This window comes from Cannabis sativa, chromosome 9 (genome assembly GCF_029168945.1).
Source record: "Cannabis sativa cultivar Pink pepper isolate KNU-18-1 chromosome 9, ASM2916894v1, whole genome shotgun sequence".
NCBI classification, from domain to species: Eukaryota; Viridiplantae; Streptophyta; class Magnoliopsida; order Rosales; family Cannabaceae; genus Cannabis; species Cannabis sativa.
The window spans coordinates 12,336,354-12,356,823 of record NC_083609.1 but is presented as its reverse complement, the minus strand read 5'-3'; the positions used below and the strand labels follow the sequence as shown (position 1 = coordinate 12,356,823).

Here is a 20,470-nt window from a genome sequence, read left to right as displayed (position 1 = left end):
GGTTTTCTAAAAAATAACACAAAAACAATAAGAAAACTACATAAAAGTAACATCAAAATAACAACAAAAAATAACATACATTACATATAACAAAAAAATCAACAATAAATTAACAAGATTACAACATAAAAAGACCGTATTTTCTGTAGATAAAATAAAAAAAAAATGTAAAAATATTTAAAATTCCGTGAAACCGTATTTTTGTAATTTTTTTGTTGTTTTTATGTTTTTGTGAAATAATCCCAAAATTTAATTAGTGGCGGAGCTAGCCCAATAATTTAGTGGGGAAAAATTTTTCTTTTTTTTGAAGCATTAATGAAATTAATAATTTTATTGGAAACAATACAACTTTTATGAGAATAAAAATGATAATTAAAAATTTTAGAAAAATTCTATAATGTACACTCTTAAAAGGAATGCACCGATATATCTCCATCTATTTTAGTATCCGAAATAATTTTTTATTCAAATTTTTTCTCATGATCATGTAAATTATAGTTATAAGACATCCTGCAAATTTGTCATTTTAGAGAGTGATTCTAGGGTGGTCGTTACTCTTTCAATAGAGTAAATTCTAGGTGGGAGATCGAGAACTATTCTAATCTATGTAATAGAACATCTTTAAAGTTTGTTGGTTGCTTATTATCTTTTATTGCTAGAAGTTGTAACTTTCGGCCCATAACGTGGCTAAGTGGGCATTTACCCACATTGATATGGTTTCCTCAATATTTCTTCTATACCTATGAACTTTTTTCGCAATGATTGTATAGAAGCTTAACAAGCTAACATGAAGGTAAAAACCAGGAACTAGTAAAAACTCAGAGAAGCAACAAGAACAGAGTACAATTAGCTCGAAAGCTTAGCTCACAATAATGAGCTTAGTCATTTATTTATAGGCAAAGAGAATACAAGGCAGATACAAAAGTTAGTTAACAACTAACTGAAAACAAATAACAAACTAACTGAAAATGCAACAGATTATTGGTTCCCCCCAAACGAAAAGGGATTGCAGCCATTTTAAGTTTGCCTTTAAGTTACATAAACCGATCAGTAGACAGAGCTTTGGTGAGAGAATCAGCAACCTGATCTACTGCTAGAACATATCTAACAGAAAGCTCCTTTGCCAAAATTTGATCTATAACAAAATGGAGATCAATCTCAATATGTTTGGACCTAGCATGGAAGATAGGATTAGCTGCAAGAGCAGCAACTCCCTGATTATCAACCTAAATAATTGGTGGATGAGCAGGTGAGATATGTAGTTCAGACAGCAAATGGACAAGCCATTTTATTTCAACAGCAATATTGGCTAAACTTCAAAACTCACTCTCAGTACTCGATCTAGCAACAACATGCTGCTTTTTGGCTGACCAGGAGACAAGGTTCCCTCGAAGAAAAACAACATAATCACTTGTTGATTTCCCAGTCATCAACAGCACTGGCCCAATCTGTATCAGAGTAGGCACAAATGTCCATTGAAGCTGTTGGTCTAAGTAGCAATCCATCTGCAATTGTCCCTTTAAGGTATCTTAGTATTCTCTTACATGCTTCGCAATGAGTAACAGTGGGAGCAAGAATAAATTGACTGAGTTTGTTGATGATGAAAGCAACATCGGGTCGAGTTAAAGTGAGATATTGAAGTGCACCAAGAGTACTCCGATAAAGAGTAGGGTCCCGGAATGGTTCAACGTCAGTTAGGGACAACTTTTGGTGAGAACTTGTAGGGTTGGGATAACTTTTGACTCCATCAAGTTGTAATCGAGTGAGTAAATCAGTAATGTATTTACTTTGAGAGAGATACATACCTCCAGAATCTCTATAGATTTCTATGCCAAGAAAATAATGAATAGATACCGAATCTTTTAATGCAGAGGAATTGTTAAGATTAGCAACCAATTTTGAGATAAGAGCAGAATTTGGTCCAGTTACTAGTATGTCACAACATAGACTAGTAAGATGATCCAAATTCGAATCTGAACCATAGATAAAAAAAGAGGTGTCTAATCTGGAAGCATGAAAACCCCACTGCAGCAATGTATTTCTTAGTTTTTCATTCTAAGCTCTAAGAGCTTGCTTCAATCCATAGAGAGCCTTGTGAAGATGACACACATGATTAGGTTTATCTAGATATCCTTAAAACCTTTTGGCTGCCTCATATATACTGTCTCATGAAAATCACCACTCAAAAAGCCATTACTAACATGTTTTACAGGCCAATCTAAAGTGACAACAAGAGAAAGAATTGTTCTAACAGTGACAGGTTTTACCACAGGGCTAAAGGTCTCCTCATAATCAATCCAGGTGTTTGTAAATACCCTTTAGCAACTTATCTGGACTTGTAATTATTTAGGGACCCATCTGCATTAAGCTTAATTCTGTACACCCATTTGTTGTCATACATGCATATCAGGATGATATGGAACAAGAGTCCAGGTCTTAGACTCGGTGTTTTACCTTTGCATAGACTGAAACCATTTTGGATCCTTGAGAGCTTGCTGAACAGATCTTGGTTCAGTTGGAAAAAGAGATTCCTTTAAAGGATGTCTTGTAGATAAGTAAGCCTTTGGTTTGTAAATGCCACTTTGAGACCTAGTTTTCATGTGATGAATTCGAGATATAATGCTAGAAGTAGGAACTTTAGTAGGCTGCACTACAAACTGGAAGCAATTATTGGGTTTTGTGCCCTAAATAAAACTCATTTCAATATAATCAGATTTACTTATTAATAAAGATCACAAATAACATTTTATGTTGCATGGTTCACATGATTTATTTCATGATTATATATATAATGTATAAATTCTATTTAAGTCCAGAACATATGAATTTGTTAATGATAATAGTATTGTCACCACAGTGGATTATAATCTTGATTATATGTTCGAAAGTTTATTCCTTGATTTGTCAGTTCACTGGATTTAGACTGGCATGATAATCAGCAATAGGTATTTTTTCCAGGGCATTGGCAAAGTTTACCAGTATAGGATGTATGGAGTATACATCGGAAGGGACGGATATTGAACCTTGATTAGATATGTTAAAATTTACCGTAATATCTATTCAATTCAATATCACCTGTTGATCCTAGATCAAATGATCTTAATCCTGATATGGTTAGGTTCGATCTCAAGAGTATTATACATGTTCTTTGATTTGTTAGTTAAGCCTACTTTTGGGTCAGGGTGATACGTACATTTTGGGAACATGATAGTATAATTGAGTGGGAGCGCTAACATAAATATGGAATGTATAACTTCTATAGGAATTTAGAAGTGAAACGATGATATCCTTCGAGCTTGGCTAAATAGAGATAAATGGTTGAGATCTCATTTCACTTTGCTGAAATATCATTTATACGGAGCTAAGTGTTTTAAGGATAAAATACATTGAAGGTGTAACGGTAATTTAGTCCCTATTCAATGTAGATCATCTATTAGAGGGTCATTGATCAAATTAGGATTATAACAATGGATAATTAATAGCGTATCTATATCATGGAACATATAGAGCGTTCTACATGACTGAGAGTGCAATTCAAGTTCTAAGAGTGGATTCAATAAGGAATTAATAAGTTAGGGAATTTACTTGGTAAATTCAGTTTAGCTTATTGGAAGCTCGGTTATATAGGCCCATGGTCCCCATACTAGTTGAGACCATACTTCTTGTAAGACTCAGTTAATTGATTTTAATTAATCAATTATAATTCTAAAATTAGATTATGTCTAATTTATGAATTTTCACTAAGCAAGGGCAAAATTGTGAAGGAAAAGTTTCTAGGGTACATTTGTTAATTAAGAGACTTTTATTAGTGTAATTAATAAATATATTAAATGACATTATTATTTAATAATTAATTTTTAGTTATTGAATAATTGGAATTGACATTTAAATGGTTAAATTGAAAAATTAGCGTTTTTGAGAAAATGAGATGCAAAAATGATAAAACAGCAAATTGCAAAAGTGGGGCCCATTATCCACTAATATGGTCGGCCACTCTTATAGGGTTCTATCATTTATTTTTTCATTATTTTAATGCCAAATAATTCTAACCCTACCTTAGTGGTTTGCTATAAATAGGTAGTGATGGCTTCAGAAAAATAGATCATCTTTTCTTTAGAAAAATTGAGTGCCTTCTCTCCCTAACCTAGCTGCCACTTTAAGTCTTCTTCTTCACCATTAATTTTCGAAACCCTTGAGTGATAGAGTAGTGCCCACACACATCAAGTGGTATCTCAATCATAGTGTGGAAAATTATGAAGAATCCAATCAACAAGAAGGAGAATCGACATCAAGGAAGGAGAGAAAGAGATCCAGGTTTAGATCTTGATAATGCTCTGCTACAGAAAGGAATCAAAGGCTAGAGATCTGAACGGAAGGAGTCATTATATTCCGCTGCAACCAATATAAGGTTTTCTTAAACCCTTATGTGTTTATTTCATTGTTTTAGAATTCATATTAGGATGTTAATGAAACATACATGGTAGTAAATCTAGATCTTGGTAAAATATTTCCAACAGTAATATTTCTAGCAGAGGGTGAAGAGTTGTTGGTTGCATCAAGTCCAGACTGATAAGTGGGAATAGATTACTGCAATGCGGTGGTGGGACTAGGATCAGGTAAAGCAACTGGTGGTTTGTGTAGAGATATGTGTGGTACAGTTGTCTCATGAGGAGAATAGTTGAGTGTTGAAAGGGATGATTTTAAGATTGGCAGGTAAATTTTTGGAGTAGGTTGGTTTATTTTTGGGTTTTGTTGGTTTATTTCTGGGCTTTGTTGGTTAATTTCAGGGCTTTGTTGGTTTATTTATGGTGTGGGCAACTGTATTGGTGAGTGCTGCAAGGTAGGAGCAATGATGGGCATTGACCTGTTCAGATGCGTGTTAGGCTATTTTTAGCCTATATTTTAAACCGATTTTATGTTCGCTTTTCACTGTTTTAGGATGGAATTACGCTTGTTTTCTATGTTTTCAGGTTCTTTGGAATAATAGAGATCTCGGGATGCAAAAGTCCAGTAAAAGACGAGCTGAGCCAAGAAAAACACCTTTTTGAGGATAGATGCATATCTGGCCGCGGCTAGATTAGTGTGGTCGCGGCTAGATCACGAAGGCCGAACCCACAGTTTTTGAGGCTCCAGCCGCCACGGCGAGATACACCCTCGCCGCGGCCATATAAAAACTACAGAAGCGTGATTTTAAGAATCTATCTGGCCGCGGCGAGACACAGCTTGGCCGCGGCGAGATCCCGTACGGCCCAGGGGTAAAATTGTCCAACGAACCCTAAAAATCACTTATAAATAGAAAACTGCGATTGGAAGTCAGGTGAAGCGATTTGGAGACCTAAAAATACAGCAGAAAGTAGTAGGAAGAGCAGAGTGATTCAAAGTGAAGATCCAGAATTCATCCACCAACAATTTCTTTCTTTATTCCTCTTTGATTCATTTATGTTGAATATTGTCATAGGAATGGTTATGGATTTATTTCTGAACTAAATTTCCCATTTAGGGAGGATGATGAATGTTGTTTAATGTTTTTGCCTAGTTAATGCATAGTTGTCATTCCTCCATTCTTGTTTGTGAAATTATCTTTATTTATGCTTAATTTCATGTTTAAGATTGATCACCTTGTGCATGTTCTATGATCTCAATTCGAAAACTGAAAAGTGAGAATTGAGAATGCTAAAATTGGATAATCGATGTTCTATGTGAAACGAGAGTATTCACATGACTTATGTGACAAGTAGATTATTGCTTATTGCTGATTTCATGTTAGTTTAATTAAGAAATTAATTAGAGAACATGTGATTTAGAACCTAGAAGATCTGAAAAGAGCTAGGTTAATTTATAATCTGTCATTCACTTCAAGAAAAGGATAGCAATTAGGCATTAACAGTTAGGTAAACATACAACAGGATTCTCCTCCCCATTATCTCATCTTGCTCAACTTTCAATTGTGTTATTTAAGTTTTCTGAATTACTTTCATTCTTTTTAAATCATAAATACTTTTGATTTGCATAATAGAATTATAAGTATAGTTTAGTAGTAATCCAATTCCCTGTGGTTCGACCTCACTTGCGTGAGTATACTACTTGATTGCGTGCACTTGCGTAGTGTTCATAATTTTCAGCAACAATGATGCAAGGGTATAAGGTGATTAGATCTAGGTGTTGGGGTGGGCATTATAGAATTTTGGTTGGGCAAGGGAGTGTTGGTTGAGACAGTAACACAACCAGGAACATTGTTAGGACCAGTAACGGTATTAGAAAATGAAGAAGTAGTAAATGGAGATGAGTTAGAACCTGATTAGCATTGGAGATAGTGAAAGCAGGGACGTAGCTCTCATGAAAGACTACATTCCTAGCTCTGTATATTCTGGCTTTGGAATTTTCACAAAGATAACCTTTGTGATGAGAAGAGTAACCAAGAAAAATGCATTAATCAGATCTATATTCCAATTTGTGATTGTTGTATGGCCTCAAGTGTGGAAAACAAGCACAACCAAAGGACTTGAGTATCTTGTAATCTGGTAGACTTCAAAACAAGCATTCATAAGGACTTTTAAAACCAAGAACTGCTATAAGAAGTCAATTGATAGTAAACACAACACTTTGAAAAGCATACCACCAATATGACAAAGATAAACTAGCTTAAGCAAGAAGCTGTTGGAAATTATTTTACCAGGAACTAGATTTACTAACAAGTATGTTTGATTAACAACCTAATATGAATTCTAAAACAATGAAAATAAACACATATAAAGTTTAAGAAAACCTTAGAGTGGGTGCAGCGGAATAATATGACTCCTTCCATTCAGATCTCTAGCCCTTGATTCCTTTCTGTAGCAGAGCATAATCAAGATCTGAATCTGGATCTTCTTTTCTCCTTCTTTGATGCAGAATTTCCATAGTCTTACATACTATGATTGAGATACCACTTGATGTGTGTGGGCACTACTCATCACTCAAGGAATTTCGAAATTACAGAGAGAAGAAAAGAGAGAGAGGCGTGTGGCTTTTTCTGAAGGAAACAATGTGTGAAGTTGTGAGTGAGTTTCTAGAAGCCAACACTTTCTATTTATAGAAAACCCTCTAGGTTTAGATTAGAATTGTATGGCATTAAAATAATAGAAACTACAAATGGTAATTCTTGTGCATAGTGGCCGGCCATACAAAGGGTATTGGGCCTCACTTTGCAACTTTCCTATTTTGTTACTTTCTATTCCCATTTTCTCAAAAATGCCAATTTTCCAATTTAACCTTTTAAATGCCAATTCTAATTATTTAATTACTTGGAAATAATTATTAAATAATATTGCCATTTAATATATTTATTAATTTAGACTTGTAAAGTCTCTTAATCAATAAATAAACCTAAAATCTCTTTTCTTTACAATTTCGCCCTTGCTTAGTGAAAATTCATAAAGTAGACATAGTCTAACTTTTAGAATTTTAATTGATTAATTAAAATTAATTAACTGAGTCTTACAAGCAGTATGGTCTCAACTAGTATGGGGACCATGGGTCTATATAACCGAGCTTCCAATAAGTCGAACCGAATTTACCAAGTAAATTCCCTAACTTATTAATTCCTTATTGAATCCACACTTAGAACTTGGAATTGCACTCTCACTCATATAGAACGCTCTATATGTTCCATGATATAGACACGTCATTAGTTATCCATTGTTATAACCCTAATGTGATCAATGATCCTCTATATAGATGATTTACACTGTTAGAGGATTAAATTACCGTAACACCCTACGATGCATTTTATCCTTAAAACACTTAACCCTGTATAAATGATATTTCAGCTAAGTGAAATGAGATCTCCACCATTTATTTTCGTTTGGTTAAGCTCGAAGGAAATCATCCTTTACTTTCTATTCGCCAGATAGAAGCTATAGATTCCATATTTATGTTAGCGCTCCCACTCAATTGCACTACCGTGTTCCCAAAATGTATGTATCACCCTGACCCAAAAGTAGGCTTAACTAACAAATCAAAGAACACGGATAACACTCTTGAGATTGAACCTAACCATATCAGGATTAAGATCATTTGATCTAGGATCAACAGGTGATATTGAATTGAATAGATATTACGGTAAGTTTTAATATATCTAATCAAAGTTCAATATCGGTCCCTTCCGATGTATACTCCATACATCTAATACTGGTAAAGTTTGCCAATGTCCTGGAAAGGACATAACACTTTTCCAAGGTGTAAGAATACCTATTGCTGATTATACTATGTCAGTCTAAATCCAGTGTTCTGACAAATTAGGGAATAAACTTTTGAACATATAATTAAGATTATATTCCACTGTGCTGACAACACTATAATCTTTAACAAACTCATATGTTCTGGACTTAAAAAGAATTCATACATTATATACATATAATCATGTGAACCATGCAACATAAATGTTTTTTCCGATCTTTATTAATAAGTAAATCTGATTATATTGAAATGAGTTTTATTTAGGGCACAAAGCCCAACAGAAGCACCAAACCAGTTTCAGTTATGTGCCTATGTTTTCTTTTAGCTCTCCCATTTTGTTCATGATCATGTGGACAAGGATGTTGAAAATGGATCCCTTGATCACTTAGAAATCTAGCAAATTGTCTATACTCCCCTCCCCAGTCAGTTTGAACACTTTTGATGGGCAAGTTAAACTGTTTTTTTGCCATGCTTTTGAATTTAATAAAGACATCAAAGGCTTGTGACTTTAGAGTTAAAGGATAAATCCAAGTGTACCTAGTATGATCATCTATGAAGTGAATGTAATATTGAAAACCTTCTTTAGATGAAACATGGGAAGGACCCTACAAATCAGTATGAATCAATTCAAGAGGTTGTGAAGCATGACTAGTTGAGACAGAATAAGGGTGTTTGTGACTTTTTTCTTTTTGACATGCAACACAAAACTGTAAGTCTTTTTAAGTGCCAGAGTGTGGATTGATTTTAGAATTCTTCTTAAAGTTGCAGAAGATGGATGGCCTAATTTTTGATTCCAAACATTAACATCTTGATTTAAAGTAGTAGACAATGCAGTGGAAAAACAAATTGAAGAATAGGCAAAATCATTTTCTTTATCAATGTTCGACAAAGTACAAGAATCTACTGAGTGATCAGTAGAAATATTACAACAGGTAGCATGGATAGGAACATTTTGAATACAATTCAATTGAGACACTGTGGTAAGATTACATTGTAATGCAGGGGAAGAATGACTAGATTCACCAAGCACATATAGGCCATCTTTAACTGGTCCCTTAAGAAGAACAACTCCTATGAGTTTGTTCTTGACAAAACAACAATTTTTGTGAATTTCAAGATACACATTATTATCATTTATTAGTTTAGATACACTAACTAAATTCTTTATAATGGCGGGAACATTAAGAACATAATTCAAATGTAAAGGGTGTGGAGTATTGGGAGATAGAATAGTTAACCCTATGTGAGTGATAAGTAATTTCTTACCATCACCAACATCCAAAGATTCAATTCCAGTGTACGGAGGGAGATTCAAAAGATTCAGATCCATTGGTCACATGAACATTTGCTTCTGTATCCTCAAACCAAAGATTATCATCACCAAGGTCAGGTAAAATAGTTGAGTTATATACTTGATATTCACTGTCCATTTCCATTTCAGTAAAATAGGTACGAGGTGGAACAACACTAGATTTTGGTGGAACAAAGTTTTTGTCAAAACGGTTGTGACACATAGCAGCAGTGTGTCCACTTTTGAGGCACAGTTGACACATCAGACGATTCCAAAAAATAAAAGAACCACGAGGACAACCTTTACCAATAGTTCTTAAAGATGAGTCATTGGTATTTCCTCGAGCAGATGGGAGAATATATCGGCATGGATTGGGTCGATTGTTACCAAGAGCAAGATTGGCTTGGAGCTTCATGAAAATATTTGTCATTGTACTATGATGCTCCAGTCTACTCTCATGAGACATGAGAAGAGCCTGAACCTCATCAAGAGACAAAGAATCACTTTTTGAAGTGATTCCAGAAACTACGGGATCAAATTCAGCACCTAAGCCATTCAAGATCTGAAGAACAACATCTTGATCACTAATGTTAGAATCAACAATGGCCAAGGAATCAACAAGACATTGGACCTTATCCACATATATAATTATATATTGAGAGATTGCCTATGTGAACATTAAAGAACTAACCTTTCAGATGAAGCAACCTAGCATGAGATTGACTCACAAATCTCTGTTCCAAGGCACGCCAGACAGCAAAGGAGGTGTGATGATTAGCAACACCTTCCGTCATGGAAGATCGAAGCCATGAAAGAAGCAGTTGATCACGTTTCTTCCACTATTGATAAACATGATTGGGTTTGCCATCGATCAAGATTTGAGGAGGAGGGATGCCACTGAAGAGAATTTCGTCAAGATCATGTCCAATGACAATGGTAACAACCTCAGACTTCCAAGGAAGGAAGTTAGCATGATCCAGTTTGATCGTGAGAGATGTAAACAGTGAATTAGAAAATGGATTCCAAACAGAGGAGCCAGTATTAGAAGATTGTGCAGACATGTCCGGTGTAGGAGCTGTGACAGTTGAAGGAGTAGGATCGGAAGATGGAATTGACGACTCCATGGAAGACTTCTGATACCATGTAGAAGCTTAACAAGCTAATAGGAAGGTAAAAACCAAGAACTAGTAAAAACTCAGAGAAGCAACAAGAACAAAGTACAATAGGTCGAAAGCTTAGCTCACAATAATGAGCTTAGTCATTTATTTATAGGCAAAGAGAATACAAGGCAGATACAAAAGTTAGTTAACAACTAACTGAAAACAAATAACAAACTAACTGAAGATACAACAAATTATTGGTTAATAGACCGTGAAGTCCAATTTTAGTTGTTAATGAACGTCTTTTCTTTCCAAAAAAAAGAACAGATAAATAATATGCTCGTGTGATAGTATTTACTTTTATATTATATAATAATAACAATAAAATTAATTTTTAAAAAAGAAATTAAAATAACTTGCTAATGTTTGCTCAAATAATATTTTTTATAATATTAATAATCATATTTGTATTGGAAAAAAGGTGTATAGAAGGCTTTCTCTCTCTAGCTTTCTCTCAGCTCTTTGAGCTGTTGCTATGGCGAAGACCAGGGCGACGAAGCAGGGCAAGCCAAGGACTACGACGAAGAAGAAGAAAAAGCGAGGGCCTGATTCCTCTTCGGAAGTGAAGAAAACTAAGTCTATGGATGAAGTTTTAGGGATAGAACCAATCATCTTTTCGGAAGATGAAGAAAGTGGCGAGGAGGAACATGGTATTGTGCACGATTTTGAGTTGCAAAGAGGGCAAGAGGACTCACGAAGGGACAGTATAAGGCTGGACTTCGCACAACTGGTGGAATTGAAACAATTTCGAGAGGCACAACAACTCTCTGTAGCTGCGGTTGCAAGAGGTACGAATGTCATTCCCCCTGTATTGAGATCTGGTAGTATAATTCAAAATTTAGAGCCATGTTTTACTGGTACATCCTCAAAGCAGAAAGTGAAAATTACTAGTGAAGATATACAGGAAGAAGTTGAGTTTTGGACCCCATCTATTGTTTGCTATGTGCTTGGGGCCAATCCCCCAATGTCCATTTTAGATGGCTTTGTTAGAAGGGTGTGGAAGGACAAAGTTGACAAGGTTGGAATGATTTCCTATGGTGTCTTCATGGTCAGATTTAATTCCATAGCAGATCGTGATAAGATTCTGTCTGGTGGATACATTTTCTTCAACAATCGGCCAGTGATTATGAAGGCGTGGGATCCGAACAAGAATTTTAGAAAAGAAGATATTCATTTGGTGCCTATATGGGTTCAATTTCAGGGATTAGAACTGAAATACTGGGGTGAGCAAGTTTTGTTCAGTATTATAAGGCAAATTGGTGAACCAGTTATGCTCGATTCTTTTACTAAAGCAAAGGAGAAGCTGAACTATCCGAGAATCCTTATAGAAGTTTCATTGAATCAAGATTTCCTAGAGCAGATTGATTTTGAAGATGAACATGGAGATGACATTTCAGTCTTTGTGAAATATGAATGGAAACCTACAACGTGCACTCATTGCAAAGGAGTTGGTCATGTTGCTATTCATTGTAGGAAGAAAGAAGGAAACAAAACTGAATGGGTGGTCAAAAAACCTAATGTGGAGACTCAGGCAAAGACAACCAGTGATGAGGATGGGTTTGAGCTACCAAAGAAAGTATGGAAGGAGAAGATAACTGAAGGAAAAGAACCAGCTGTTATAGCAGTGGCTAGCGCATTTGGCAGGCTGCAACAAGATACTGGACAAGAGGAAGATGATGGGGAAATAGAAGGTGGAAATAATGCTTTGCTTATGCAAGAGAGAGGCAAAGAAATCATTGGGGACACAAGAGGAGGGGGAGAACCTCCTCTTCCCAATGGATAAAATTGCTAGTTGGAATGTTCGAGGAGTCAACAACCAACAAAAGCAACAAATGGTGAAACAATTTATTCATTCTCAAAAAGTTGGTTTGGTTGGCCTCCTCGAAACTAGAGTTAAGGCCTCAAAACTTGGGGCCTTATACTCAAGAGTTTTTAGTTGTTGGTGTTTTACTTCGAATAACCCTTGGCACCCGGGTGGGAGAATTGTAGTTATTTGGAAACCATCTAGCTATAATGTGAATATTTTGAATTGCTCGAGTCAATTGGTTCACTTAGAAGTTTCAACCGTAGATATGAATGAGTCTTTCTATGTTACCTTTGTATATGCGTTTAATGATGAAAATGGAAGGAAGAAGCTTTGGCATGAACTTCAAAACCTATATACTTTGAAGCCTTGGATAGTAATGGGGGATTTCAATGATATTTTGTCAAAAGAAGAGAGAATTGGCGAGAGAGTTAGGTTCTTGACTTCTACTGAATTTGTGAACTGTATTGCTCACTGCCGGTTGGAGGATGTCAAATTTAGTGGGAGTTTCTATACTTGGTGCAACAAGAAATTTGGGGATGATAGAATCTATTCAAAGATTGATCGTGTGCTTGAAAACCAACAATGGTTGGCTGCCCACCCTACTGCTGAAACTATTTTTATGAATGAAAATGTCTTTGATCATACTCTAGCGGTGCTTAACTTTCACAATAATGTCATTGGTGGACGGAAGCCTTTTAAATATTTTTCCATGTGGGAATCACACCCCAGATATGATGAAATCATACAGCAACAGTGGCAACAACAGTTTAATGGAACTTTGATGTTTTGAATTGTTTCCAAGCTCAAAGGTATAAAATCTGCTCTAAGGGAGTTGAACAGTAACCATTATGCTGACATTTGTGCTCAGGAGGGCCTTGCTAAAGCTAAGTTAGATGAATGTCAAGCCTTATTGCAGCAGTAGCCACTTAATGAAAACCTACACCAGCAGGAGAAGGATCTCAGAACTCAGTACACTAATGTTTTCAAGAGCTATTTGTCTTTTTTGCAGCAAAAAGCTAAGTTGAATTGGGCAAGAGCAGGTGATGAAAACTCAGCATTTTTTCACACTAGTATTCGAGAGAGAAGGAGACATAATCAAGTTATTACTATTGTGAATGCTGAAGGAGTAAGGATTGAAGAACCAAAGGCTATTATTCAAGCTTTCATTCAGTATTACAAAGAACTATTGGGCAGCCGTGCACAAGATAGGAAGCTAGTGCAACAGAAAATACTTAGAGAAGGCGGGGCTCTAACACAGCAGCAGGTGAACTTTCTTTTGAGAGATTATAATCATGAGGAAGTCAAAGAAGTAATATTTTCCATTCCTGGTAATAAGGCGCCAGGTCCAGATGGCTTTGGGAGTTCATTCTTTCAAAAAAATTGGAGTACCATAGGTTCTAAAGTAGCAGAAGCAATAATCAGCTTACTCAAAACAGGGAAATTGCTTCGAGAAATCAATAACACTACTCTCAAGCTTGTACCCAAGCTGAAATGCCCTAATACAGTGAGAGATTACAGGCCTATTGCATGCTGCAATGTGATATACAAGGCAGCCACCAAACTGATTTGCTCGAGACTCAATTGTTTACTACCTCATCTAGTAGCTGACAATCAAGGAGGCTTCATTCAAGGGAGATTTATTGCACACAATGTGATGATTTGCGAGGATCTGATACGGTATTATGGAAGGAAGTTGACAAAGCCTAGTTGTGTTATCAAGCTTGATTTGCAAAAAGCTTATGACACAATAGGAAGTTGAAGAAATGCTGCATGGTTTAAAGTTCCCTACTCAGTTCATTCAGCTTGTGATGTTGTGCATTCGAACTCCTAGATTTTCACTGATGATAAATGGATCCTCACATGGGTACTTTGAAGCTAAAAGAGGTCTGAGACAGGGAGATCCCATGTCTCCCTTACTCTTTGTACTGGGTATGGAATATTTAACAAGAATCATGGGGAAAATTGGGCAGAAAACAGATTTCATCTTTCATCATATATGTAAAGAGTTGAAATTGAATCATCTCATGTTTGCGGATGATGTTCTACTATTTTGCAGGCAGAGCTGTTCTAATTAACTCAGTACTCTTGGAAATTCATACATATTGGAGCCAGGTTATGCTTCTTCCAAAGAAGGTGATCAAAGAGATTGAAAGTATTTGCAAAGCTTTCTTATGGAAGGGTCAACATATGATGATAGGAGCAGGGCAAATTGCTTGGGAAAATGTCTGTCAATCCAAAGTTGCTGGTGGGATTGGGTTTAAAAAAGTTGCTGAATGGAACAAAGCTGCAATGTTCAAGTATATCTGGGCAATTGCAACCAAAGAGGATAACCTGTGGGTAAAATGGATACATAGTGTATACATTAAATACAAGGATTGGTGGAGCTATGATATTCCTCAAACAGGCAGTTGGTACTGGAGGAAGATTGTAGCTCTAAAAGGCTTGCTATTGAATCTAGTTGATCCTACAACCTCTACTCTAAAGAAATACAATGTTGCAGATGGCTACAAATGGCTATGCCCCACGGTTTCGAGAGTCAACTGGAGTAAAGAAGTTTGGAATCGCTTGAATACCCCCAAGCACAGCTTTGTTTTTTGGCTTGCCATTCAAAACAGATTAAAGACCAGAGATAGGCTGCTCAAATTTCAGATCACAACAGATCCCTCATGTTTGCTATGCTCGGGGAATGCTGAAACTTGTGAGCACTTGTTTTTTCACCGCCCTTTCTCTTCTGAATGCTTACAACAGATCAAGAATTGGCTGGGTTGGAAGACACCAGCAACATCTTTAACGGACCTGGTGCGTGTTATAGAGAAAAGACCATACTCTACCTTCCGAAAGCAGGTATTTGTTGCTGCTTGTGCTGCCCTTTTGTATCAAATATGGAGGAATAGAAATGCTCGACTATGGCAGCAGACGCAAGAAGACCCGAAGACCATTGTACAGTTGATTAAACATACATGTAAGATTAGAATACAAAGTATATGGCCTAGAAAAGTGTCCATAGGTGATACAACTTGGTATAGTGAGTTGTAATAGTTGTAATCTTTGTAATCAGTTTGGAGTTAATACTATCAGACCTTGTTTTATAAAAGGTGCTGATTAGGATGTAAATGTTATTTGGAGTAATGAAAAATACTGCTGATTTCCCAAAAAAAAAAAAATAATCATATTTGTTATATTTTTTTTATTAACACATAAATTTGGTTGATTTTGTAATCTATCTTATTTGTATTGCAACTGTTAACGATGAAAATTAAGTGGTCAACATCAGCTTGCTAAATTGGCCAGATGATTAATAAATTAGTTACAAGTAATAGTTAGTTACATTGAAAATTAACTAAACAAAACTAACTAACAGAAACTAACTGACTCTCTCATGTAACATTAATGAGTGAACCCTACTGTTTGAAAGCCCTCCGTATGAGTGAGGCAAGCTCATTTTGTTGCTGGAAGCAAGCTCACCATTGTCACTACCTTCCGATTATCATTCTTGCGGATCTACGACATCGTCCCTGAGAAAAGATCTAAAGAAACAAACAAGGTGAGCTCTAGTGTGTTGCTCTCTTCCCATTGAGTAATATGAGAGAGAGAGAGAGAGAGAGAGAGAGAGAGAGAGAGAGAGAGAGAGAGAGAGAGAGAGAGAGAGAGAGAGAGAGAGAGAGAGAGAGAGAGAGAGAGGAGAAGTAGAAGAGTGTGGGCTTTAGGTAAGAGAAAGTAAAGAGAGAGAAACTTTATATTTGAAGAAATTTATGCCTCTAAAAAATTTTATAAGTCCGTCTTTCTTTATTTTACCAAAAAATTTTATAAGTCCGTCTTTCTTTATTTTACCAATTTCAACTTTACCGCTTTATTTATATTACCTACAATACTACTTTTCAAAGAAACTTAGGCTCATATCTTGTAAAAAGTGTGATTTGGTATAGTGTAATAACTTAAGATATAGGTCTTCCATTACTAGGCCTTTTACAACTTCGCGAGCAGAGCCTATATCTTCTGTATTTTCATCATGCGCTTGCCCCATCTTTTATTTTATCTTCATTTTTTTTACAAAGTCGAAGATAAAATTAAGTTTTTGTTGAGTGAAAACCAAAAACTGATGAAACAAGACTATACAAATGTGTATATTCAGTTTTTTTTTATATATAAAAATCAAATATAAATGATATATTTGTAATAGTGTTTATTTTTTTTTAAAAAAAATTAGATATAAATACATATAATTTTTTTTAATATATATTAAATATAATTTGATTTGATTAGATTTTAATTAAATTTTGAGATTGACATCTAATAATTGATCCAATCTAATTAGAATCCAACATTTAACATCCAATCTAATTTAATTGTTACATGGATATTTATCTTTTTCTTTTTGTAATTTAATTGAATTTGATCACATCGGTTAAGTTTAATTGAATTGAATTAGATCTTGTATGGTTCTCAAAATTGTCGGAATGGGAAAGAGATAAACACCACTTGATCTCATTTTTCGTCAGAAGAAAAAAAGTGATTGAAAAAAAAGTGAAATCACATTAAAAAATAAAAGAAATAAGTGAAAATTGACCATTATAAAATATATAAATTTTACGAGAGTAATGAGTGTTAATTACAATTTTTCAATCAATATTCTTGACAAGAAAATATATATGGGAATATTTTTTTATAGAGTAATTTGCGGCGAAATTCATTTATGTTTTAATTTTTATACACTTAACCCCGTTATCTTTTTTTTTTTGGTAAAAGCACCTTATGTTTTAGTTTTTATACACTTAACCCCTTATCTTTTTTTTTTTTAGTGGTAAAACCCCCTTATGTTTTAATTTTTATATACTTAACCCTTTTATCTTTTATTTTGGTGGCAAAACTAAGTTTATTTTTCCTTGCAAATTTAAAGTTTTAGTTATATATTACCGTTAAATACTAATTGGATTACTAATGTATCGACTTCGAGGTTTTATTGTTACATATATATATAGGTGTATACAGCGGTCATCCAGTTGATATTTAACGGTAATATTTAACTAGCGTGTTAAATTTATAAAAAAGAAAAATAAACATAAGGAGGTTTTGACACCAAAAATAAATAAGGGGGGTTAAGTGTATAAAAATTAAAACATAAGGGGGTTTTGCTACAAAAAAAAAAATAAGGGGGTTAAGTGTATAAAAATTAAAACATAAGGGGGTTTTGCAACAAAAAAAAAAAGATAAAAGGATTAAGTGTATAAAAATTAAAACATAAGGGGATTTCGTCGCAAATTGCTCTTGTTTTTATAACAATGTTTGTTATAGCAATACTATTATTTTTGTAAATAATTTACTTTGCTAAAAAAAAGATTTAAATTTTTTTAAACATTCATGATAAATTGGAATATTTGAATCCCTATTGTCAATACCATAAACTATTCATAATTTTTTTTAAAAGATTACATTACAGTCTTGATATTGTAATGATAATGAATACTTCTATGCTTATATTTTTTAAACAAAAATTATTAGGAGTTGAAATAGGAGGTTCACGTCATCACTATCCTCATACTAATTTATGTTAAAAGATCAACATGAACAAGCCGAATATATAATCACTTTCCAAAATAAAAAGGACAAGCAAAATAATGAGTGTATAAACGATAAAACGATCACACCATCTTCATAAGTCATAACAAACAAAAGTTCTTCCGCTTCATCAATCCCAGGCAGGTGTTGTTATTCACTATAATTAAACCAAACATAAATATATATATTTTTATAATCCTAAGTCCAAAGAGTAATTAATTCTACAAAAATATGCAAATAAATAAGTTTAAAAAACAAAATTATAATTTTATATATTATCACTGCTCAATCTCATGGCCATATTAATAATGATGAACTGGAGGCGGCGGTGGTGACGGCGGAGGAGGAGAAGGGCTTCTACGTGGGCAGTTAGCGCCTGCGGCGGCGCAATCAACCGGGTATTTATAGAAAGCGGCACATTCCTCTTTCGAACGCTGTAAAGGCCTATAAGGAATACAGTTTCTCCGGTCATCTTTACTTGGCAACTTCAGGCAAGTTCCCGGCTCCGAGCAGAAGAAGTTACCGGAGTAGGTGAAATTTTCCAACTTGGGCAAGGCACAAATACTCGGTGGAATATACCCAGAAAGCTTGTTGTTAGCCACGTCCAGTTGTTCCAAGCTTTTCATCTTCCCCATCGAGTCCGGCAACGACCCCACTAGCTGGTTAGAACTAACGTCGAAGACAGTCAATTTGTCGAGCAATCCAATATCTGAGGGCAAACAGCCCTTGAGACCACTGTTAGTGATGATTAACTCGTTAAGAGTATTCCTCATTTTTACTAAGCTCGAAGGAAAACAACTGTTGAGATTGTTATTAGCCATAACTATGACCGAAACTGGGGAGTTTCCTATGTTTTGGGGCAAATTAGAGCTGAACTTGTTATTGTTTATAAACAGAGCATCGAGTTTTAAATCGAATAAGGCAGAGGGAATGTCGCCTTTGAATGAGTTGTATCTTATGTCCAAGAATTTGAGTGAAGGCAAGGATAGAACAACAGTTGGGAATTTGCCGGTGAAATTGTTGTTACTTATATCGAACTCGAAAAGGACTTTGAGATATGAAAAGCTTTTAGGGATATTTCCATAGAAGCGATTGGAGTTGATGTGGAACAGAGCTAAGTCAGTTAACTCACCAAGCTCTTCGGGTAATGTGCCTTGAATGTTGCCGTGGTTAAGGTCTATACCGGCCACTGTGGTGGTGTTGTGGGGATCGTTTGGTGTGGGTGCACAGTACACTCCGGTGTAGTTGCACACATCATGACCCCACCAAGTTTGAGTGATCTTTTTTGGGTCAGAAATGATTTGATGTTTCCATATTTGGAGAACTTCGAATGCTTTCATCAGTTTTGGGTTTGGGAAGCCGTACTGCCTGTTGGCTTGTTGGTGAGATGGTTTGGAAAGGATTATAATACAGAAAATTGAAAAAATGGCTAATTTCAAATATGAGTTCTTCATTTTTTTTTTTGGAGAGAAAAGAGAGATTGATTAGTGATAGATGTTTGTGAGAAATGAGCTGAGGTGTTGAGATTTATAAATGATAATTTTGTAAGGTTTGGATAACGCATATAGTTTGTGTGTGTATGAGTGTATTTTATTTTAAATAATAATATTGATTTACAATATAATTACTAGTTTATCCTTGACTTGATCCTATCATTTCATTTTATTTTTTAAATTAAATATTAGAAATGAAAAAAGGATCCTAATGTAACAATGATTATTGGAGTACAGAGAGGTGTGCTTTATATTTTGATTTTGACTATTCACTAATCGAGTTGGTAAAGCAAATTAAATAAAAACAAAATTAAAAATGTATTTTTATATGACTTCTTTTCTGTTTTTATATATTCTTCCAGGGAAATTAATAGTGTAAATATTAATATTAAAGCATTAATTGTGTTACATGTTTCTTGTGGAAGGTTGGAAAAAATTGGTGACTGATCTTACTTACCAACAACGCGGTTTTACCATATATTAGCTTAAATTAAATACTTGGAATTAATCAACAAAGCATGTATATTTATATAAATCTAGTGGGATTATAATATTAAACAAACATTAAGACTGACTCTATAGTTACAGACTCAATCTAGCTGCAGACTTGTGAGTCTAACTGTTAATTTTTTTTATACCATGTGCATTTATATATATATTATAAATTAATTAATGCAATTTTTTTTTTCAAAGGTACAATTTTCTTCTCATGTAACAATTATAGTCTCGTGCAGCTTCTCTTTTCAATTTAATTATATGACTTATTATTAAGATTTTACTATACTTTTATAATCTCATCATCATTATAAGAAAGTTATATGGTTGGAACATGAGGAGAATCATCCGCGCGGACCAAACAAGCTATTGGTTCATTATGAATTTTTCAATACAGGAAAAAGTTATAGAAGTGGGGAGCATATATTATATTGTAACTTATATCAGTTTG

At 34.7% G+C, this 20,470-nt stretch overlaps 1 protein-coding gene across 1 annotated transcript; it reads right to left on the bottom strand.

Moving 5' to 3' along the window:
- Positions 1-17,927: 17,927 nt before the first annotated feature.
- Positions 17,928-19,737, bottom strand: LOC115724215 (leucine-rich repeat extensin-like protein 6). The gene has a single exon (XM_030653697.2). It carries the CDS (start codon positions 19,483-19,485, stop codon positions 18,334-18,336), a length of 1,152 nt encoding a protein of 383 aa, XP_030509557.2. The 5' UTR covers positions 19,486-19,737; the 3' UTR covers positions 17,928-18,333.
- Positions 19,738-20,470: the final 733 nt, after the last annotated feature.